Source organism: Camarhynchus parvulus, chromosome 1A, assembly GCF_901933205.1.
Source record: "Camarhynchus parvulus chromosome 1A, STF_HiC, whole genome shotgun sequence".
In the NCBI taxonomy this organism is placed as follows: domain Eukaryota; kingdom Metazoa; phylum Chordata; class Aves; order Passeriformes; family Thraupidae; genus Camarhynchus; species Camarhynchus parvulus.
This window is the reverse complement of record NC_044586.1, coordinates 67850972-67875249: the sequence shown is the minus strand read 5'-3', so window position 1 is coordinate 67875249 and position 24278 is coordinate 67850972. Positions and strand designations below refer to the sequence as shown.

Genomic DNA, 24278 nt, shown 5'->3' with positions numbered 1-24278 from the left:
GGTTATTTGTTTAGAAGTCTTGAAGTGGACTAGGAAGAGTCTTCCTTGTTGTCTGTAAGGGCAGGTCTGAAGGGACTCTGTCCTGCAAGCATTTTGTGCTGCCCTGGGAGAGGAATTAATGAATAGCTTCAGGCAAGGGACATTTTTTGTGGTTAGAAATTGCATTCTAGAAGAAAGCCAAGTGAAGGATGATATGAATTATTTCAGTGAGTTCTGAGTTCCGATCATTTTGGATGGAAATATCTCCTTCTAAGCCCCCAGGAAGTCCATCCTGCTCCAGCACTAGGCATGCCGAGCAGAGAGGCAGGATGCTGTGCAGAGGAACCCGAGGTTTCCAAGGCTCCTGCTGTCTCCTGTGACCTTCCACAGCACAAGGTTTAACCTTTCTGGCCTCGAGCTACTCAGGCAGCAGCCAAGGAAACCACACAGTGAATGCTGGCAGAACAGCAGATGATCCTGATCATCTCTGGGCTTGAGGCAGGAGATCTCTGCTGAAGATCTGACCAGTTTGTGGTTTCTCTCCTGACTCATGGCAGCAACACCAGATGTGGTGAGATCCCAACATGTTCCAAGAAGGAGGCAAACCCCATTTCTCTCAGGCTACCAGTGCTCTGTCTTTCTGACCACACTAATTTGGGCTGCAATTAAGTTGGTAACCCAGGCCCTAAAAGCTCCATCGCTAGACAAGCTGGTCATTAGCCCCACACCCTGAAAGGCCTAAATGGAATTTAGGCAGCTGCCAGACACCTTCCAGCAGGTAACAGGTTTAGATTTCTCCAGGGATAATGAAATCAGCCTTTCAAAGCCTGCATGTCCAATCATTGGCTGCTTTGTTTCAGCCTCTTAACTTTGCTGTGACTTTATTTTCCCCAGGCTTCAAACAAAACTGATCTGAGACATCTTAAGTTCTTTGTTCTTCTGGGAGTTCAAGGTTTCCTTTCTGTATTCTCTCAGTAGCTGTTGAATTCTTTCATGTTGGAATAAATCCTGGGGGACTGGCTGGCTCGGGGAGACTGGAAATGATAACAGAATCAGAGACCTTTTCCTCTGGGTTACTCCCAGGGTGAGTCAGCCCAGAGCTGCTGGGATCAGAAGTTGCCATCATCTGTTACCCAACAATCTGCATGGGCCTTTTGATGGAAGTCTCAGCCCAGTCCCAGCTAAACTGGTGACCCAGCTCATCCCATCACCAGAGGCAAACCAGGAGGAGAACAAACAGAGGGTTGGTGGTGTCCTTGGCAGATCTCAAATCTAGAATGCTAGGATCTTGAGTTCTAGCGAAGTGTCAGTGACAGTGAGTTCTTGCCCATGGAGGCAGAGCAGGTGTTTGTGTGGTCAGCCATGCTCTTAAATTTTGGGCACTAACAGGGCCTTGGAAAATCTTACCCGAGTCTGTGTCACTGCTCTGGGCTCTCTGAGAAGAGCTGCTTGCTGAGGGAAGGCTCCATGCTTTCCAGGCTGTCCCAGGAGTGTGGGATGTAGGGCTTCTTGTCTGCTTGGGGTGTGCACTGGCTCATGGAGCTTGTGGCCAAGCACTGCTCTGCCCACCAGTGTCACCTTCTGCATGGCACAGCTTCCTCCTGCATCACCCGTGCCCAGAGGGAGATTTGTTAAAGAGGAAAGACTCCAGATTCCACTTCTCCACTGCTAGCAGGGAGAATGAATTCAGCCTCAGTGCTAAATCCATCCAAACAACCAAACCTTTTTCCTGTTCCCCATCCAAGACAAAAAAAATCACCTTTCCCACTGCCATTCCCATGGCCCCAGAATGATCCTACTCTCTCAAATGGCATCCAAGGATAAAGCCTGTTTGCTCAGCCTTCCTCCCTGATGGTCCTCAGTGTGGAGAAACAACTCCAGCCTTTCCCTAAGAGAGGAAAACACACTGTGTGGGAGCACTGAGTGTCACCTTCTCATCTCTCCTGCTTTGTCACCTGGACTGACCCCTGCTCTTTGTGCTGGTACAAACAGCACCTCAGCATGCACCTGTGTCTCCTTTCAGTGGCTGTCACCTCAGAGGGACCTCAGCCAGCTCAGGGACAAGGCAAGTGTAGAGAACATCTGCATTCGAGCCTGTGCTGAGTGGTTGGCTCCAGTGTTCAGTCACAAAAACTATAAATTTACACCAATTACCAGCTGCTGGGGGTCCCCTGGGGTGCCCCTCTGTGTTCAGGCATGGCCTGGTGAGTTGAGCAGGACCCTCAGTGATGGAGAGCCGTGGTACAGGACCTTTGTTTGGGAAGCTGGCAGCATGACTGTGCTCTTCCAAAGCATGGACATGGTGCAAACCAGCCCTGAGATTCATTTTCCCATGGCCACGAGCAATGCCAGAGGGTGTTGTGAGCTCCAAAAACACGGACAAATCCTCCTTCATGGCTTTTTTTCCCATATGGAACCCCAGGATAGCACAAGGAGCCAGCTGGTTCTTCAGTGGGATGGACAGGAGAGGTTTCTGTGTCTGTAGAGACAGGGGATGTTTTTGTGGTGGACTGAAGGCTGTTGTGACGGTGTTCACAGGGGTCTTAGGATGAGGGAAGAGACGAGGATCTGACTCCATGTTTCAGAAGGCTGATTTATTATTTTATGATACATATTATATTAAAACTATACTAAAAGAATAGAAGAAAGGATTTCATCAGAAGGCTAGCTAAGAATAGAAAAAGAAGGAATGATAACAAAGGCTTGTGGCTTGGACAGTGTGTCTGAGCCAGCTGACTGTGATTGACCATTAATTAGAAACAACCACATGAGACCAATCACAGATGCATCTGTTGCATTCCACAGCAGCAGATAACCACTGCTTACATTTTGTTCCTGAGGCCTCTCAGCTTCTCAGGAGGAAAAACTCCTAAGGAAAGGATTTTTCATAAAAGATGTCTGCGACAGGCTGTAACTAGACTCTCCTCACACAGGAAACTTGGGGACAGAGTGCTCCCCGCTGCTGGTGCTGGCAGAGCAGCCCGTAGAGAGTTAGACTGGAGCGCTCCAGTTTCTCTGGAGTCTGCAGAGTGCCTCTTGTGAGTAGCAGTCATCTTCCTCAGAAACCCTGGGGGCCACCACAGCCCTGGGACCCACGGCTGGCTCCAGAGACTCCCTGCCTAACCTGACACCTGCATGACAGACAGCGAGCACTCCCTCCCCTGCACCTCCCAGCCAGCAGTGGGACACTGTGCAGGTGTCCCTGCACAGCCACCTGCCACCTGTGCCAGCACCAGCATCTCGTGCCCTCCCCTCCTCACTCGTCCCTCTCCCCAGTCGCTGCTTTCTGCTGAAGGAGGATGCTCTCTCTAGCAAGAGGCTCTTTGTCCGACCTCTCCAGTGTAATTCTCTCCTGCTGGGCCAGCTCTGTTGTTTGGCTGAGCGTTCTCTCTTCTCTCTTTTCCTGCCTCTCCCTCTCTGCCTCCGTCTTTGCCTGCAGCTGGTCCTGGAGACCTACAACGTCCCTGAGCTGTCTGCAGGAGTCAACTGTACCTTTGAGGACCTCTCGGAGATGGATGGGTTGGTGGTGGGCAGCCAGATCCAGTGCATCTCTCCAGCTGCCAAGGAGGTGCCCCAGATCATCACAGAGAATGGTGAGTACCCCACAGCTCCTCCACCTGCACCTCTCCCTCCCATCCTCACCCCACACCCTGCGTCTGTCCTTGATGCCTTGAGAAGGCTGAGCTAGAGCAGAGGCTGGGCAGAGTTCCAGAATAAAGCAGGGATTTATGGAAAGGATCTCCTCCATGGATGCACCTTGGGCAGCACAAGAGCCCAGCCAGGGCTGCACCCAAGATGAACCAAAATGGCCCCAAAATGCACGAGCGCTCCCAGGGTCTCTCCCTTGGATCAGTTCTGCTCCATTTGCATCTTGCAGTTCATTGTCCCATTCCAGCTTTAGCCCCTGCAGTCCCACCCTGCTTGTTTTTCTCTCTGCAGCCCACGGGGTTTGTGCTCCTGGGCTGAGATTTGGATCATTTGTCCTTGGTCCCCAGCTAGAGGAGGAATTGTTTTGTCTCCCTGCTCTGTGAGGAGAGCTCACTAATATGAAGCTCAGATCCACACACTACAATAGTACAGAATGCGAAAAATATAAAAGCTAAACCCTGAGGCATCATCCTGCATCCTCACAAAGCAGGATTTGGCTCCTGAGAGCCTGAGGAGGGGGCAAGGAAAGCCCTGGGAGCAGGAGGAACTCTGGACCTGCACATCATGGCAAAGTTGTGTGGATGTGAGAGTGTTTCAGGAGCGCCAGCCCTGAGCTGCAGCCCCAGCACCTGCCTTGAGGTGCTCCTCTGTGTGACACGAGGTGTTTGCAGGCTGCCACCGAGTGGCAGTTGCACAAATCCAGCAAAGACACGACACGGATGTGAGATATTCCCTGTCCTTTTGGCCAGGCTGGAGTTACACCCCAGGGGTACAGGCTCTCAACACATCCCATCCCATGTAACAGACAGAAATTCCTGCAGAGCTGGACAATCCTGTCTGTAATTTCACCCTGCTCCTCCCAGGTTTAAGCTTGTGTGCTCAGCTCTCTGTCTCCATTCCTGGCCTTTACTGCCTTCAGCTGTTCCAGTTTTACTTCTGGCTCCTTCTCCCACAGTGGTCCAGCACAGAAAAATGCCTTGTCTCCATGGGTGTTTCCCCTATCCACAACTTCCTGCACTTTTTTCTTTCCCTTTTCTAACAAACTTTCTAGGTAATTTCAAGAATTCCTGTGGCTCTTTACAGGGACTTATTACAAAAACCTTGACCCTGCTATCACCCCCATGACACACAGAGAGGATGCTTCCAATTTTTGTCCTTGGCTTCCTGTGAAAATTTGCTGTAAAATTTCCCTCTGGGGATCCTCAGACCGCAGAAAATGAGGTGACATGAACTGTCACCATCACCTGTGCTCTCCCTGAGCTGCACACGGCTGCTGTGCTCTGCACTGCAGCCCCAAAACAAGCTCCCAGGAGGCTGTCACCACTTTCAAGTCCTGTATCAGTCATGTTTGCTTACCAAGACAGGCACCAGAAATTCTTTCCTTGCTATGGACATCTGTCCCCAGCCAGCCTATCATCAACCAGCAAACAAAAATAACAGTGAAAGGTGGAGACAGGACAAGAGGGAGAGATTTATCTGCTTTCAGGGCACCTGCAGCTTGTCTCAGCTTCAGAGCTGCTGCTCTGCACCTCTGCAAAAACCAAGTTCTCCCCACAGTGCCAGGGGCTGGATTTGAACCAAAGGATGTGTGACTATCACAGCTGGGGCCATCCAATCCTCGTATCCTGGTTTAAAATATGTGCAAGATGCTGGCAAAGTCGTTGAATATGGCAGAGCAGTGGGCAGCAGAGCCAAGCAAGATGTGTCCAGTGGAGTGTGTGGGGTGTGTGTGCCCCAAGGTGGGTGAGTGAGCACCAGGTGCTCGTTGTGATCCCTTGTCAAGTTCACTCTGGCCTCATTGATTAATGACTCTTTCAGGTGAGGAAGAAAATTATACAATTATAGGCTGGTTTGGTGTGGAAGGGCCTGAAAGATGATCTCATTCCAACCCCTGCCATGGGCAGGGAATTCTTCCACCATCCCAGAGTGCTCCAAGCCCCATCCAGTCTGGTCTTGGACACTTCCAGGGATCCAGGGGCAGCCACAGCTTCTTGGCCAACCTGTGCCAGGGCCTCACCACCCTCACAGGGAAGGATTTCTTTTTAATATCCCATCTAAATCTGTCCTCTTTCAGTTTAAGGCCATTCCCCCTTGTCCTATCACTCTGTGCCCTTTTATAAATAACAGGGGAAGGGCCACCCAGCTAAATCTTGAATTAAACCTGGGTCACTTCCCCACCAAATCACTGCACCCACTGATTGCCCTGTCTGAACTGTGGGATGAAGCAGCAGCTGACTGCCCAGCTTGGAAGCAGTGGGAAAAGGGATGGGGAAATGGTGTTGAGGGGCTGAGGTGAGAAGGGAGAGCTGCAGAAATGGGTGGATCTCCCTGGAAGTGCAATGGATTTCACATCTCTCACACTGAGATGGGTTCTTTGCAGCCACAGGCTGAGGGGAATGGAGCTTGGGGTGAGTGAACATGGAAGGAATGCCCACATGCCCTTTTTTTCTGGGAACGTTGAGTGAACCAGCAGTATGGACCAAATTTAAGGACAAAATTATATTTTAATGGCCTCCAAATTCCAGACATCTGCACCCATTCTTTAAGTTTGGTTTTCCTACTTTATGAATTCAGTCACCACATTTTTGAAATTAGATCTGCTGTGTCACCCTTTAGTCCAGACTCTGCTACCAGGCACAATAAAATTTCCAGTGGCAAAGACATACTGTACCTGTGGGAGAACTGGGCTCTAGAAGGATTTTATAACACTTTTAACATCTATTTTACATCTATTTTACATCTGTACCGAGGACAGCCCAGCCAAGGTGCTGTGGGACAGCTCCAGGCTCAGGCTGGTGGCCTGGCCAACAGGTGTAACAGAGCAGTCCCACCCTGATGTGCCTATTTTTCCCCCCAGGTGACCATCACATTGTCCAGCTGCAGCTCAAGTCCAAGGAAACGGGGATGACCTTTGCCAGCACCAGCTTTGTCTTCTACAACTGCAGCGTCCACAACTCGTATGTTCAGTTCCTTTGGTACCAGTTTCTCGTGGGCACGTGTCCCGCAGGAGGATCTTAAAGTGTGGAGGTGACCAGGGGCTGGGGTCACTTGTGCGGTGCCCACAATGGTGGGTCCCTCCTGAGATGACTCAGAGTGTGGGGACCACTTTTTCTGCAGGCAGAGCATCAAATTAGGAGCAATTTGCCACAGAATTGAGTCAAAACTGAATTGTGCCCTCAGCACATGTGATGCCGGCAGGGGTCTCTGTACAAATCACAAATGGGACATGACTGCTGGGAACGTGCCTTGAGCTGTTTGATTTTCCAGCATCAGCCTCATTCCATGGCTATGACAATGGGAAGATGCCAGCGGCTCACATCCCAGGCAGCAGACCAAGAACTCAATGTCACAACTCACTTTAACAGTTTCTTGACCAATCCCACAAAGCAAAAGCACACTGACAGGAGTTCCATCCAACCACTGTAAGCACAGGTACCTTTGGTTAAACAATGCTGGCTCATTTCAAATCCAATACCTGCTTGTGAGCCTTAAACACAATGCACAGAGCTCCATTATTAAGGTTCAACCTTCCTAAAATCTTGCTAGCTAAACTTCTCTGTAACTTAGGGAGTTATTCTAGACAAGCATTAATACACAGACCATTGTTCTATTTGTCCTTGCCTTTCTACAGTTTAAATAATTTTTCTGCTGACCAATCTCATGGCTGCTGCTTAGCTCTGATCACAGTTCTGCTGTCTCTGAGGCCTGCCTTTTGCAGCTTTCCCAAAACCTTCTAATTTTGTGGATTCTCACACACATGGTCCCCTTATTTTCCTACTGCTCATTTTTTGGTGGATTTTTGGCTCCTCATATGCACCTCCAACCCTCACCCATGCTGCCAGTCCCACCAGTAGCCCACCCCAGATGGCTAACATAGACTTGAACCCTCCCATCTGGAAAAATAAAGCTTATGGTTCCTGCAGGACATGCACTGAGCCCATCTGATCCCTCAAGACCACATCACCCATGATGTGAGCACCTTCCCTGCCTCACACCCCGTTTTTCTCAGATTTTGCTGCCACCCAGGAGCTGCCCCAGTGGAGCAGACCCCCAAATGCCTGCAGAAGATGTCCTTGCAGCAGGCTGCTCCAGCCCTGAGCAGGGCTGAGTGGCTCTGTCCCCACCACTGAGCCATCACAAGTGCCAAAAGCAGATAATTACTGCGGCTCAGCAATTCACAAGGAAAGGCAAACCTTATTTCCATGTTCCTGCTGCTTTGACAAACAGTGTCAGAAAGCAAGTGTTGGGGAAGGGGGGGCAGAGCAGCAGAGATGGTGCTGTTAAATATTTATGGCGTGTTTTGGTTTCTTACTTGACAAACTATAATACGCTATCCATTTTTAATTCGATCTATCAGAGCAAGCACTTGTTACCAATTTGAAGAATAAGTTGCTGTACCAGAGCTGAGAGTGGATTGGGGTTGAGAAAGATTTCACAAAGACAGGAGAGAGAGGGGGTGTGTCTGCCTGTTGGGCTCACACAGGAGCTCTGGAGTTTTTTCTCTCCTGCCCATTAAAAACCCCGTGGCATAGAAGGACCAGGAAAATTTACTTCCCTGAAGTCTCCTCAAGGTACCCTCCAGGTACTGCAGCCGCATAGAATCAGAAAATTTTAAAGGTTGGAAAAGCCCCCAAATATATTAAAGCCCTGGTTGGCCTAAAAGCCCAACCTAAAATTGTTAAGGTTGGAAAAGCCCTCTAAAGCTGGGCCCTCTTAAAGCCCAATCTAAGATTGTTAAGGTTGGAAAAGCCCTCTAAGGTTGGGCCCTCTAAAAGCCCAACCTAAAATTGTTAAGGTTGGAAAAGCCCTCTAAAGCTGGGCCCTCTTAAAGCCCAATCTAAGATTGTTAAGGTTGGAAAAGCCCCCTAAGGTTGTGCTAAAACAACCAAAAAATATTAAAGTTTAAAAAACCCTCCTGAATCTAAAATTGTTAATTGAAAGCCCTCTAAAGCTGAGCCCTCTAAAAGCCCAACCTAAAATTGTTAAGGTTGGAAAAGCCCTCACAGAATCACAAAATTGTAAAGGTTGGAAAAGCCCTCTAAGCCCCCTAAATTGTTAAGGTTGGAAAAGCCCCCCAATAAGGTTGGGCCCTCTAAAAGCCCAACCTAAAATTGTTAAGGTTGGAAAAGCCCTCATAGAATCATAAAATTGTTAAGGTTGGAAAAGCCCTCTAAAGCTGAGCCCTCTAAAAGCCCAACCTAAAATTGTTAAGGTTGGAAAAGCCCTCATAGAATCACAAAATTGTAAAGGTTGGAAAAGCCCCTAAGCCCCCTAAATTGTTAAGGTTGGTTAAAGTTAAGTATTTTAAGCCACCTATTGTGGTAGCCCAATTGTTAATAAAACCCCAGTTGCCCTCTAAAACCCAACCTAAAATTGTTAAGGTTGGAAAAGCCCTCATAGAATCACAAAATTGTAAAGGTTGGAAAAGCCCTCTAAGATCACCAAGTCCAAGTCAACCAGCACAACCACCATGGTCACCATTAAACCTTGTCCCCAAGTGCTTTTAAACACTTCCAGGAATGGTGACTCCAGCACTGCCCTGGGCAGCCTGTTCCAGTGCTTTACAACCCCTTCCATGAAAAAAAATCCTAATATCCCATCTAAATCCCCCTGGCACAGCCTGAGGCAGTTTCCTCTCATTTTGGTACTTGTTACCTGAGACAAGAGCCTGGCTGTCCCCTCCTGTCAGGGACTTGTGCAGAACCACAGGAGCCTCCTTTGCTCCAGGCTCAGCCCCTTCCCAGGTCCCTCAGCTGCTCCAGCCCCTTCCCAGCTCCATTTTCTTCCCTGGACACTCTCCAGCCCCTTGAGGTGTTTGTCATGAAGGTCTCCAGAGTGTGAATGACCAGGACTGTGCAGAGAGCTGGGTTTGGTTGCTGCTGAGCAGACATCACATTAAATTGAAGGGGAAGTGTGATGCAGGTCCAGTCAGTGCTGTAACACAGCCAGGGGAGGTGTTTGCAGCTCTGACTCTGGGCACAGGAGAGCAAAACCTTGTAAGATGGAGGGAATGGCTCTTTCCTGCACCCAGAGGAGATGATGCCCTAAATATGCCCTCTGCTTCACAGGTACCTGCTCCAGTAGTCTTTACTTCACCTCTGAGATGAAAAATATGAGTTAATATATTGGCAGGAACCTCATCACTCTGAGCAGAACTCACACCGATAAATCTATGAGACCCAGGGGGAGAAAATTCCCTGCTTCATCTTTGGTTTTCTGGCTTTGGTACATCCCAGTTTGTCTCTGGCCTCTGTGTCATGTGTGGGAGAATTAACCAGACTGGATTGCTGGTGCCCCAGGGCAGCCAAAGTACAATAAATATTTATTATTCCTCTAGTTGCAGTGATATGAATGCAATCTAAATTATTTAATCCTATCAGACATTTGAGATGCCAGTGACAACCAGCTCAGGCCAGAGCAAATCCAGCTTTTTGGGTCAGTGCAAAGCCTGTGTTCTTCTGCAAAAGCAATGTTCTCCAGGCTGTGGAGAACATTTCCCATTTTCCTCTGGGAAAGGCTGTCAGTGATGCCTTGGACTGGCTGCCTAGAACAGAGGCTGGACAGAGCTAGAGAATAAAGTGAGGATTTATTAAAGGCATTCAACAGATACACCCTGGGCAGTGCAAGAGCCTGGCAGAGGCTACACCAAAGATGGACCCAAGATTCATGACAGTCACAAGTTTTTTTGGCAGATATTAGTTTGGTCTATTTGTACATCAGGGGTTAATTGTCCCATTGCAGCTTCAGGTGATGAAGTCACATTCCCCCAGTTTGCTCCTCCCAGCTCAGTTTTGTTTGTGCTTTTCGGGCCTGAGGCTGTGAGGTGTCCTTGGTTCTCAGGGCAGAGGGATTGTTCTGTCTGCCCAAGCTGTGAAGAGAGCTCACAAACACTGCAGGGATTCAGAGCTACACACTGATGCAGTACAGGAGCTGGAAAATAGAAAAGCCAAAATTTAAGGACCCAGGTGGCTGAGTGATTGCTCTCTACGTCTGTTGCAGGTGCCTGTCATGTGTGGAGAGCCCCTACCGCTGCCACTGGTGCAAGTACCGGCACGTGTGCACCCACGACCCCAGCTCCTGCTCCTTCCAGGAGGGACGAGTCAAGATGCCTGAGGTAGGCATGGACACAGGGAATGTGCCACATGTCTGGGATGGTCAGGGCTGGTGTCACCTTCACAGAATCCCTGGGTTGGGAGAGACCTTCAAGGCCATGGAGTCCAGCCCAGCCCAACCCCTCAGCCAGCCCCTGGCACCCAGTCTGAGGTACATCCACAGGGTGCTGTGTGCTAAAACTGAATCTTCCCCATCAAACAGGAAACAGACTTGCAAACAGAGGTGGAGGACACTCCACATATGTTTAGAAACCTGTTTTTTCCCACATTTGCTGTGGACATCTATGTGAACAAAATTCTCCATCCTCTGGAAGCTTTGTGGTTTGGCAACACCAGCTGAGCTCTTTGGGCCTGTGAGTGCCTGTGGGACCTGCCATGGTGCCAGGAAAAGCATTTCACAGAATCAAAGAATCCCTGGGTTGGGAGAGACCTTCAAGGCCATGGAGCCCAGCCCAGCCCCTGGCCCCCAGTGCCACATCCAGGCTTGTTAAACACCCCCAGGGATGGTGACTGCAGCCCCCTCCCCGGGCAGCCATTGCAGAACTTTATCCCCCTTGCTGGAAAAGCTTTTTCCTGCTCTCCAGCCTGAATTTCCCTTGGCACAGCTCGAGGCTGTGTGCTCTGGTTGTGTCAGAGCTGCTGGAGAAAGAGCCCGAGCCCAGCTGGGCACAGGCACCTTTCAGGGGCTGCAGGGAGTGCTGGGGGCAGCCCTGAGTCTCCTTTTGTGCAGGCTGAGCACCCCCAGCTCCCTCAGGGGTTCCTCTCAGGGTTTGTGTTCCCAGCCCCTCCCCAGCCTCGCTGCCCCTCTGGCCATGCTCAGTGTCCCAAGGTCCTTGCCAGGCTGAGGGGCCAGAGCTGGGCACAGCCCTGGAGCTGAGCCCTCCCAGTGCCCAGGGCAGGGCACGGTGACCTCCCTGCTCCTGCTGCCCCTCACGACTCCTGGACGCCGGGTGGCGCCTCCAGTACCCAGGCACAGTGCCCCCCCTGCCGCTGCCCCGCACTCCTGGCACAGCCGGGTGGATGCCCCCGGCCACCAGGGACATACCTCCCTGCTCCTGCTGACCTTGTCAGCCCACAAAGCCTTCTCCACCTCCAGTCCCACCCTCTCCCTCCTCTGCTTGCCCTCCCCTCTGCTCTGCCAGACCCCAGAGACCTGATCCCTCCCTCCTGCACACCACAGGCAGTGTAGTGTGGGAAATGGATTTGTAGAAAATTCTCAAAGCCTGACAGAAAGCTCACATCTGTATGTAAACTTTGAGGTGAGAAATGCTGACTTAGAAATGCCCTGGAATGGGACAGACATTGCTGAGAGAGAAATGGAACTGGAAACAGCTTTCAAAGGGTGGCCTTGCAAATAAGACTGGATGCTTTGGAGAAACAGAACTGTGAAAGATGCATTGGAGAGGGACCCACCAGGGGTAATTTTAGATTACTGGCTTTAAGGCAGCTAAAGCTGTAAAAATGGCAAGAAACACTTATAATGTCTTGTAATTAGGAAATAGTTGGCTTCTGATTGTGCTGGGGTGAATTATAACATCTGTATTGTCTCACCCTTCATATGAGACTGAAAATGGAATAAAGGTTTTTAAAATGCCTCTCAGCTGCCCCATCTGTGGGTCAGAAAAGAGCATAATTCAACAGTGTGTGCCCCGAAGGTCTGGGAGGGATGGCAAACACTGGTTGTGCCTCTCCTCCAGGAGAGAAGGAGGTTACTAACCCCAGGCTGCTGAGACCTTGGGGAGGATTTAGGGCTTTGGCCATGGGGTCAGTAGATTCCAGCTGTGTTTGGAACACCTCTGGGGCTTTGTGGGTTTGGTGTCTAATGGCAAATGCATCCAGCTGCCCCCCAGATTGCCACTGACAGAGCTGAACTGGAGCTTAGGTGTTAACACAGAGCTGCAAATGCTGCCTGGCTGGTGTTGTAAGGAGCCCTTGCAGGCAAGGAGAATACAAATAGGAAGCCACTGAATTCCTTCCTGGTGCCACATGTAGTGTCTGTGACATTGCCATTCCCTCCCACCCCTTCTGTAAATGCTGGTGGAGCTGTCACATTTGTGCTGGTTGAGATGTCCTGCATCAGACGTCCTGTCCTGCTCTGGCACTGGGAAAAGCCATAAATACTCATGAGTTCTCCATCTAGCAGGATTCAGGATTTTCTGTAGGACTACTGGAAAACGTGCCAAGGAGCTGGAGGGTTTGATGCCCAGAGCTTGGTGGTGGAGGGATGAGGAAAGGCAGCCTATTATTATTCCAAGATTTGGGTTATTCCAAAGCCTTGTCACATTTTGGCCAGTCCTGCTGGCCACAGGTTTCTGTCCCATCCCCTCCAGGCACTGTGGGAACTTCATTTTCTCACTGAGTGGAATCTTCTAGGACACTTTGTCTCAGTTTTCCATTGTGCCATGTCACCACCACCACCCCTGCTCTCCTTTGGTGTGCTCCAAGCACAGGACTCACCTTCCCAGCTCTCCTCCCCTCCTGTCCTCTGCCCAAAGTGAGATGCCCACAAACCTCAGTGGATCTCCTGATCCACCAGAAAGGAGATCATGAGAGTTATCCCAGTTTCTTAGGGAAGGGACAGGGGGTGGCTAAGCCCTGCTCTTTGCTTTGTCCTCTCCAAGGTGTTGCTCTGCAGAGCTGGGGAGAGGCAGGAATTGATCAGACTCTGCCTGTTTTTAGCTTCATCACCTTTCTTCCAGTTCTGTTTCTGAAAGATGTCCTCTTCAGGAGGCAGCTCCATTCTGGAGGGCTTTGTCAGCAGAGTTTGCTTTTCCTCTCTTCTACCCTCTTTAACCCCCTGCTAAGCTTTGTGTATTCCCTTTCTGATCTTGTAAAAGTGAGATTTTCATGGCAGCAGGAAGAGGCACAGACCTGACCTGGGAAAGCCACAACTGATCTGCAAGGCAATGACAGCATCACTGCTCATTTTTAATGGGGGCTGCAGCATTTTTTTTTGCCTTCTCTGGGCACAAATGGGATCTCATTCCCCTGGGATCCAACATTTGGAACAATCTGCTAAGCTCAGGATCTGGTTTTGCTGTCTGCTCCATAGAGGAAGGACTGGAATGATAAAATCTGCAAGCATAAAGGCCTTGCAACTCCCAGAACTTTCAGAGCTTGCTGTGTGCCTGACAGTGTGAGAAATGCCCTGCAGCTTCAGGCTCCTTCTCATTCCTTCTGTGTATTTGTGGCTCTCAAGGGCTGGGGAAGGATGGGATCACAAGTGCCCTCTGACAAACAGATTTACAATCACTCTGTGGCCAGAAAGGTTGGTTTTTTAGGGGTTTTTTCCTTTTTTTGTCAAATGGCACTTTGAAGGAATGTCTATCTCCCACGCTTCTCCTGAAAGCCATCTTCTCACTGACTCACTGCTCTCACCAAAACTTCCACTGCCTGTTTTTCACTGTCACCTGCTAATTCTATCATTTTCTGTCCTGTGCACTTGAGTGGGTTCTCTGAACAACAGAAACCATTCAGTTCCCTGAAGAAGCCCAGCCTGGCTCCTCATTGCCAGCCCAGGTTGTGACCATGTTCACAGAGGTCTTAGGATGAGGGAAGAGATGAGGATCTGACTCCATGTTTCAGAAGGCTGATTTATTGTTTTATGATATACATTACATTAAAACTATACTAAAAGAATAGAAGAAAGGATTTCATCAGAAGGCTAGCTAAGAATAGAAAAAGAAAGAATGATAACAAAAGCTTGTGGCTTGGACAGAGAGTCCGAGCCAGCTGGACTGTGATTGGCCATTAATTAGAAACAACCAACATGGGCCAATCACAGATGCACCTGTTGCATTCCACAGCAGCAGATAACCATTGTTTACATTTTGTTCCTGAGGCCTCTCAGCTTCTCAGGAGGAAAAATCCTAAGGAGAGGATTTTTCATAAAACATGTCTGTGAAACCCAGACCTTTCCCTGGTTCCTGGTGATGCAACGTGACTCACACGTTTGACAAGACCCAGGTCTGTTCCCGTCTTTGCAGAGCTCAAAGTCACCCTCACTATAATAGTGGCTCTATTTTCTCTGGCCTCTCACATCCATCCTCCTTTCAATCCTTTCCTCTTCCAGCATTTGGAGCCCTGGACAATGAGGAGAGGGAAGGCTTTGCCACCACACAGGCATGAGTACCTGCTAAGTAAAACTTACTGGGAAGCATGGGATGGTTGGACCATCCCATTTGCTGTCTCTCCGTGACTCTGCTGAGCAGATTAACTCAGGCATCTTCCCAAAACAAGTATTGGTGTTACTCTCTCACATGGACCTGTGCCAGAAACTCCTTCCCTCTGGAGCCATCAGTGCTGGCACACCAAGCCTTCACCCTCCCCATCACTGTGGCCTTCACCTTCTCTTGCTATGCCCACCCTCAGGTGTTTTTTTTTTTTCTCTGTTTTCCTGTACAACATCTTGCCATCCTGTGGGAAGAGGCTTCCCACTCTCCAGATGGCCTGGGCTGCAAATGGGCTCATTTGGGCTGGCACCCCTCAGCCCTGGGCCAGTCTGGGGTGCTCTCAAGGGGAGGTTGTGCCTTTGTGTCCTCATAACTCCATAATTTCCTTGAGATGCCTCACAAATTTCTCAGCCTTTCATCTAGGCCTTATTTATGTTCTCTGAGAGGATCTTGGGGTTTTTTCTTGTATGTCCTTGTAGTGTGCGTTGCTGGTTAGTGCAGGATGCTGGATGGATGTGAGACTGATCCAGAGGGACAGCAGAAAGGCTTTGGCTGTGACCCACATTGCCCAGGAAATGCTGTCACCTGCCACCCAAGGGCAGCCTTTGAATTGCCTTGTGGATAGCTGGGATCAGCCAGCCCCAGGCTGGGAATGGCAAAACAACCAGGGATGGAGGAAGGACAGAAAATGTCTGTTCCCTTGCCATTAGCTCTGAGATAAGACTTTCTTACCTTATTCAGGTGAATCAGTTCTGTCTGTAACAGATCTGGATCAGCCACTCCGGGAGCTTTGGGAAAGCCCAGGTTTGCTCCAGTGAAGAGCTCCAGCTTAGTCATAAAGCAGGAGTATTTATGATTATGGCACTGATCTTAATCACAGAGGGTTCATGATGTCCCCAGATGATTTGTAGAAGAAATACTTCACCTTGGCGTGTAATTTCCCTTTATAGCAGGATTTGGAAAGCCAGGCTCACTCACTTGAAATATACCGAGTGACTTCTTGCTTTAGAAAGGGGAGCTGATATTGTTGTTACTGAGGCAGCAAGGGAAAGCTCAGGGAAAAAAAAAGGACATTTTAATACTGGAGTGGATTGTTGTTGCTGCTGTTGTTGTTTTTCCCAAGGAGCTGATGGCAAAAATAGAGAGAATTAGTCTCAGAGATAGAAGGGAGTGGACTTGTGGAGGTTTTTCTTTGTCATCCTGTCTCTGCTGCTGACCAGAGCTGAAATCAGAGTGCAGGCTCAGTCTGAGCACAAACCATTGCATTGCAGGTTTCCACTCTGAAATCAACCCTTACCTGACACAATCCCCAAGCAAGAGAGCTCAGCCGCTTCTTCTGTAAATGGGCAAGACAGTCAATAAGAACTGGGGGGAAACTGAGGCAAGAGGGGTAAAACAATGGATCTGAGGGTCTCCAGTGTGCCAGGGGCTGTAGAAAACCACACCTGTCTCCTAATATCAATTACCCAATGCTGATTGCCTCATCTGTCTCGTCTCCATTCAGATCTGCTGTGATCCAGGGAGAAGTTTTCATGTCAATGTTTCTGTACAAGGAAGGGATGCTGGGATAGCCTGCTTGAGTTGATGGGATAAAAGAATAAATCTTTTATTTGTGCCTTTTTCTCTGAAATGAACATTATCTTGTTCCAGGCCTTGCAAGGATTTTAGCTTTGTTTAGGGGAAAAAAAGGAAGGGGGAAAATGGCACAAGCCAAAAGCAAGCCTAGATAACAAATCTGTTATTCACCAGGTTTAACAGATACATAATAATTTAATTACCTTGAAGGAGGTTTTCATCTTTCCCTGCTCAGCCGACATGTGCATGCATGTGTTTTTCTTTCTCCCCCAAACAAGCCTTTCATTAAAAGGATTTTCATCTGCTGCCTAAAAAGGGGAGAGAAGAAAAGATCTCTCACTGAAGTGTTTTATGTGGAGTTGTACGTGCTAATGACAGCAAAGCCCACATAAAAGGAACAACTGCTTCAAATATTCATTTGTCAGGAGTGATGGGGAGCCCTGTGAGCTGTGTGCTGGTGAGCAGCTGCTGAGGAGCAGAGCATGGCTTTGCTCCTGCCTTGGGCCAAACCAAGAGCTGAACTGGTGGCCTCCATCACCCCTGCACTGATTTGGCTCTGCCTGGCTGCTGGGCCTTCTTGGGAAGGTGTTTGTGGGTGGAGTGGAAGGAAGGGGGGAAAAAGAAGGTGGAGGGTAATGATGTCTAAACTGACAGGCATCTAAGAGGCATTTGGATAATGTACTTAGTAACAGGCTTTAAATTTGTGCTAGTCCTGAAGTGGTCAGGAAGTTGGGCAGGATGGTGGTTGTAGGTCCCTTTGAACCAAAAATACAATATTTTATTCTATTCTACTCTATTAGGTCTCTTTGAACTGAAAACTATTCTATTCTACCCCATCCCATTTATTTGTTTAATGTCCATGTCTCCTCATCATTGGCTTTGTAGTAAACTCAGCAGTGCCTTCCCCATCCTGCTGCTGCCTCTCAGACTCAGAGGGGACTTTGCCCCAAGGTCTCCAAAACCCACACGTTTCCAGGCCCTCCAAATGTTCTGTTTTGTCCTCTTTTCGAGGTGCAGAAGGAAGTCACAGCACCCACCTGCTCCCAAAATGCACCCCAGTGAACTGGGTGGCTGCACTGGGGAGGGGACAGAGGACCTGCTGGGCCATTGGGGGAGCATGGCCAACTCCTTGCTGCCTTGCATCAAAAACCCTTCTGATGATGCATCTTCAGCTGTTGCTGTGGCAACTGCTCAGTTTTCATCCCTCTCCTCTTTCCAGCTTCACTTAACCCATCTAGAGAGGAGACTGCTGGAAGCCTCAGCACGGGGAGAGGAGAAAACCCATCCCTGCTCAAATGAATGCACCTCTCCTCTCTCAGGGGCTGCAATGACAGCTCCAGCCAGGCCAATCCCAGGGCTCCAAACCCTTTCCTGGCTTGTCAATTATCCCTTCACTTATTCTGGCACCTGTCTGTCATTAAGGGGAGGGTGTGAGGTGGAGTTTCTATGGCAACTGCAGGCAGCTTGCTGGGCAAGGCAGGGGTGATGCCTTGAGAAGGCTGAGCTAGAGCAGAGGCTGGGCAGAGTTCCAGAATAAAGCAGGGATTTATGGAAAGGATCTCCTCCACAGATCCACCTTGGGCAGCACAAGAGCCCAGCCAGGGCTGCACCCAAGATGAACCAAAATGGCCCCAAAATGCACGAGTGCTCCCGGGGTCTCTCCCTGGGATCAGTTCTGCTCCATTTGCATCTTGCAGTTCATTGTCCCATTCCAGCTTTAGCCCAGGCAGTCCCACCCTGCTTGTTTTTCTCTCTGCAGCCCACGGTGTTTGTGCTCCTGGGCTGAGATTTGGGTCATTTGTCCTTGGTGCCCAGCTGGAGCAGGAATTGTTTTGTCTCCGTGCTCTGTGCACAGAGCTCACCATCCCATAATATGAAGCCCAGACACACACACTAAAGCAGCACAGAATGTGAAAAATAGAAAAGCCAAACCTGAGGCATGACACCCCCGTCCCCAGGTGCCACATGCACAGGGCTCTGGAACCCCTCCAGCAATGGGAATTCCAGCCCTGCCTTGGGCAGCCCACTGCCATCACTGGAAACCCTTTCCATGTGGGAATTGTCCCCAGTGTCCCCCCTGCAGCTCCCCCGGGCCAGCCTGAGGCTGTTCCCTGCTGTCCTGTCCCTGTGCTGGCCATGGAGCTCCCCAGAGTGACCTCGTGCTGCCTGCGGAGCTTGGCCTTCCCAGCCCTGTGCACAGGATCCAGCTGGGACCAAAGCGACCTGGCCCCAAAGGTTGGATTGTCCCTGGGCCAGGGGTGCTGGGCCAGCCCCACCTGGATATTCCATGGGCTCCAAGGGGCACACATGGGATCTGACACAGCAAAACCCCAGACCTGGACCCACCTGAGGTTCAGCCCACGGTGTTTGTGCTCCTGGGCTGAGATTTGGGTCATTTGTCCTTGGTGCCCAGCTGGAGCAGGAATTGTTTTGTCTCCCTGCTCAGTGCACCAAGCTCGCCATCCCATAATATGAAGCTCAGACCCACACATTAAAGCAGCACAGAATGTGAAAAATATATCTGAAAAATAATATAAAAGGCATATAAAATAAATGGGTATATTATTTTATACCTGAGGCATCAGGGGCACTGGCAGCCACCCCATGCATGTAGGATCTGCACACATTTCATGGCACCTACAGCACAGGGGGTTGGTGTTTAGCATCTGTTTTACTCCTAGAAGGGTTTCCAGGCACGTGTGATGGAGTTTGGTCTGCTCTGCATCATGCCCAGGGAAGGCAGGGGTAATCCAGGAGGAGGCTGCAGCTGGTGGTTTGGATCCAGCTGTGCCTTGGGACTCCTGGTGGCTTGGCATTTCAGGCTGCGGCATTTCAGCCCCCATCTGTCATTACAGCACTTTCCCAGAAAAGGAGATGTGTCCTGTAGTGGGTACATCCTCTTCAGAGGGGGTGCTTCAGATAATGATGAGAGGAAATTAAACACAGAAAAAAAGCTCCCCTTTGTTCAGGGAGCCTTGTTAGAGCATGAAAATGCTGCTCAGAGGCAGTGTCAGAGCCACAGGTTTGATTTCAGCAGATGAGAGTTGTATTTCTGACTCCGAGTTGGCTTGGACACGTTCACCTTTCAGTGCCCCTGATTCCCTCATACTTTCTGATTTAGGTAACCACTTCCAGTTAATAGGTGCTTGTACCATCCTTAGTTCCTGGAGCTGTGATCTCACAGTGGGGGCTGCTCATGAGAAGCCTTTGAACACGTACAAACAAATTAGATAATTTGCTGTTGTTTGCCAGTCACGGTGACTTGCACTGAGGTGAAGAAGAAGGAAGGTGTGAAGAGGCTTCTTCTGTTATTTTTGGGTATCTTTTGCCATCTCTAAACCTTTCTGCCCTGCAGTCATCCAGCTGGCAGGGGAAAAGGCTGGTAACTTGTTCCATTTCTGCAGTAAGTTTCAGCAGAGTTTCAGAGACGTATTAATTCTTAGAATCACACTGATTTGTGTTGGAAAGGACCTTAAAGATAATCTCATTCCAACCCCCCTGCCATGGGCAGGGACATCTCCCACTATCCCAGGTTGCTCCAAGCCCTCTCCAGCTTGGCCTTGGACACTTCCAGGGATGTGGCAGCTTCTCTGGGCAACCTGTGCCAGGGCCTCCTCACCCAGAGAATAATTAATTTCTTCTTACTATATATCTCATCTAATATCTAATTTATTTCTGATAATTATGGTGGTGGATCTTCAGGAAATCTGCCCTGGTGCACAACAGCTCCATCCTTTCTCCTCTTGTTGAGACCCCCAACCAAACCACCACAGGATCTGAGAAATGATGGAAAAGGCTTTTTCTGAGAGCAGTACATCCTACCTTCATGCACATCTTGTTTTCTTAGAGCTCAGCCTCACCTTGTGAGTGACTAATCAAGGGACCTGCTTGTGTGATTTCGAGGAGCAGCTCAGGGTTGGAATGAGAGATACAAGAAACATCTGACACTCAGCACTGTGTCCCTGCTGTTTTTCATAACAGTTGGGCTGCTCATCTTTGTCATGCAGGATTATCTATCCCACAGGACAGAGTGATCTCAGAATGCAGCAGGCTAATGTTCATCTGTCCCCGCCAACACAGCATCCTTGACAAAACACCGGGAAGAGCTTATGTTGTTTTGAAAGCCCAGCTCAGTGCAGTGCTATTGTAATGCCTCAAGTGGCTACAGGCTTTTCTGGCTCTCTGGATATCTGTCAGGACTGCTGGGATCCCTGTGGCACCCTGCAGTCTGAGGGAGGAAGGACAATTCCCCATTCAGACAGTCCAGGGTGATGTCTTGGTTTGGAAGAATTTGCTTTTCTCCATTGTAGCATCAGCTGCATTCACCGCTTTGGGGGCTGGCCAAGGAGAAACATTCTCAGGATGTTGCGGCTGCAGATAAGAGGTGAGGCTGGAATGTGTGTCCTGCCTCTCTTGGGGCATCTCCAGGAGCCCAGGCCCTCCTTCCCTGCCTGCTCTTTGAGCATGAGTCCATTTGCTTTGGCTTGGGTGTTATCTTATGCTGCCGTGGATCTCGGGGAGGGAGAGGATGATGAGAGCTGTGATATTGTGGTCCTGACCTTCCCACTGTGGAAGCCAAGCTGTGATGATTCCCTGGGCTTCTGCCCTGGTTTCTAGAGGAAGTGACCTCTGTGCAACCTCCAGCCCATCTGTTCCTCTGTCTCCTCCATCTACTGCCAAACTCACTGACCATTCTGGGCCTTGTTGGGCCAAAGTTTGGAGCCCTCAAAGTTCCAGAGAGTCTGGAGTTCTCAGGTTCCTGCTGGCTGTAAAAATGCACAGCTTCAGAGGAGAAATAGGCTTTCCGTCCTCTTAGGAAGAAGGCACTACAGCTTGGGCTCAACCCTTGTTAGACCCTAGAAATCCCCATGGGAGAGTGTTGTCATGGGAATGCCTCCCACGTCTGAGGAATTCTTAGTTGGATAATGTCCCTTATGTGTGCCAAACCCATTTCTTGGCACTGGTTAATAATGAACTTTGTTGAGGAGTAACAGGTCAATGTCACTATCCTAGAATCAGAGTGATTTGGGTTGGAAGGGACCTTAAACATCATCTAATTCCAACCCCTCTGCTGTGGGCAGGAACATGCATGGAAGTTCTTATGAACTTCTGGTAGAAGTCCTTACAGAAGGCTGGGAAGGGTGCAGATTTATATAGGCCTAATTAGAGAAGGAATTAATTGCTGTTTTATGAGCTGCCTGTGCTCTGCTCCGTGCCTTCCACAGCTTTGCACAATCCAGTTTTCCTGTGTGAGTTGTTCGGACGAACTCTCTTGCTTAACCAGGGTTTTCCTTTAACAAAAGGCAGATTGCCCAAGTAAATACATGGTTTTCTTGTCTGTTGCACACACACCACCTTCCTCAATGCACTTATTCATATTATTTATGATTTCCAAGCTCAGGAAGAATCAGGACTGAGGCTGCTCACATGTCCCCAGTAGCCTCTTTCCAGCAAGCAGATGGACCTCATGACAAAACCATTGACTATTTTTGTCACTGGTCCACTCCCCTAATCCGGTGACCAGAAGGCTCCTGCTCTGTGGATCATTACTTCTCCTTCTGAGAGTGTGTCAAAGCAGCAAAGGGCTGAAAGAAAGCTAATGTTGTGTCTCTATTTAAAAAGGATAAATGTGGCGCTTGGATAATTATGGCAGCCTGACCTTGATCCTCGTGAAATAATGGACCAGCTAAGAAAGACTCTATTAATAAAGAATTAAAGGAGGGTAAAATCATTAATGTTCATCAGCAGTGATGTGTGGACTGACTTCAGAGGCAGAACAGTCCTGGGTTAGGATCAAGCTCTCAACAGACCTGGGTCATTTCCCAGCACTGCCTGCATGGCCTTGGGGGAATCACTTTGCTCCCAATCACCAGGAGTGGGCAGTGAGCCATGGCAGGGGAGGTTGCTTATCTTCATTTAGGTCCTGCTTGTGAGCAGCCACTCTCTGGTGATCAGCACCACTCATCACTCCCCAGCCTCCACAGCATCAGGCCAGGGACCCAAGACAGCTGAGAGGATGATCTCCTGTCCATCAGTGAGGAGGCTCTGCTAGACGTTTCCCAGAGAAATTTTGGATGTCCCATCCCTGGGAGTGTGTAAGGCCAGGTTGAAGCCACCTGGGATAGTGGAAGGTGTGCTTGCCCATGGCAGGGGGTGGAACTGGATGATCTTTAATATCCTGCCCAGCCCATTTTATGACCTGTTGGTCTCCCTCCAGGTGTAGTATCTGTGCAAGCCACCACTGACGTGTCACAGTCACGTTTTCAGAAAAATCTCTTCACCCAGGATTTTCTCCTGGGAAGTTGAGAAGCCTCAGAGAAAAAGGAAAACAGTATTATCTCATTTGCTTCTCCTGTGTTGTGCTCACATGTGGAATGTGTTTGGAGATTGTTAATCCCAAAGGTGATTGTTTCATTGGTTTCATGTGAGTTGTTTTCACTCAATGGCCAATCAGTGCCAAGCTGTGTTGGGACTCTGGAAAGAGTCATGAGTTTTTCATTATTCTCTTTTTAGCCTTCTGTAAGTATCCTTTCTGTATTCTTTAGTTAGTTTAGTATAGTATTCTTAACATAATATAGTATCATAAAATAATAAATGAGCCTTCTGAGAACATGGAGTCAGATTCATCATTTCTTCCTGCCATGGGGCACCCAGCAAATACAACAGATATGTGCAGCTGCCAGAGTGCACAGAGCTAAAACAGAGCCAAATCTTTCACCAGCCTCCAGGCCAACCCCCTTTTGCCAGGCACCAGAACCCCTTGCAATGCCTGACAAAAGAGAGCTGGAATTTGCTCCTGAGTGTGTGGAAGACTCTTGACTAGAAAGGAGCCACCAGAAGTGACAGAGATGCAGGGACTCAATTATTCCTTTGTTGTCTCTGCAGATGTTTACACTTCCCATAAATCCTGTTGCTTTCTTCTCATCAGCTGCCTTTAAAGTTCGGAGCATTTTCCTCATGTATTATTACTTTTGCTGTGCCAATAAATAAGCACACCATCAATCAAGCTAACAACACTGTAAACTTAGGAAGTGCAGATAAAATATATGGTGCATTAAAAAATTCTTTGACCGGGTGAGCTTTTTTTCGGAGCTGGTTTGATTGCTGCTGGTGCCGATGTAAATTTGGGAGAAGTATATCCAGAAATTTATGGAGCTTGGATTCCTGCCTACAAGGCATTGACCTGATTCCACTTTATAACATAATAACGTTCCCCAGTACTGTTTGTGTAAATTTTAAATATAATTTTTACGACGCTAAGAATTAGTGGTATAATAATGTAAACACAGCGTGGACTGTAACTCACCCCTTCTCCCCCTGCACTGGGGATGGAGAGCTCCTTGCTGCTTCCTTCTCCAGACTATCCAGGATCTGGGAAGCTGAGCAGGAGTTTAAAAGGCACCAGCTTGGCAGCCCTGGAGCCCTGGGTTTGCAGCAGTACAGGGTGGTGACCCCGTGTGATTGTGCAGAGGTGTGAGAGACAACTTCAGGAAACAAATTCCAGGCAGTCTCTGCTGCCTCTCATTTGTAAACTTGCTTTTTTCCTGCATTTTATCCAGGTGAAATCTGATTTCTGCAAGGTCAGTGAAAGGTTAGGTGGTTTTTGCCTCTCTTTTGCCTGTTTTCCCTCTCCTTTTTCTCATTCCTTGTCTGCCTTTTCTTTCTCTTTCCTTGGTCTGTTTTTGTTTTTAATCTAGTTTGGTTGGTTTTTTTTTTAATCTAGTTTAATTTACAGAGCATCCAGATGCTGTGGTCTAGATATCTTTATAAAAACCCAATTCCTGCCTCTCAA

General features: G+C 49.0%; 1 protein-coding gene across 2 annotated transcripts in view; it reads left to right on the top strand.

Moving 5' to 3' along the window:
- PLXNA4 (plexin A4) overlaps positions 1-24278 on the top strand; it is a 515162-nt gene that overhangs the window by 387118 nt on the left and 103766 nt on the right. For both annotated transcript variants that reach the window (XM_030960692.1, XM_030960691.1), the window contains exons 7-9: positions 3419-3572; positions 6485-6584; positions 10627-10741. In XM_030960692.1, coding sequence (XP_030816552.1) covers positions 3419-3572; positions 6485-6584; positions 10627-10741 — 369 coding nt within the window. The remainder of the gene's footprint in view (positions 1-3418; positions 3573-6484; positions 6585-10626; positions 10742-24278) is intronic.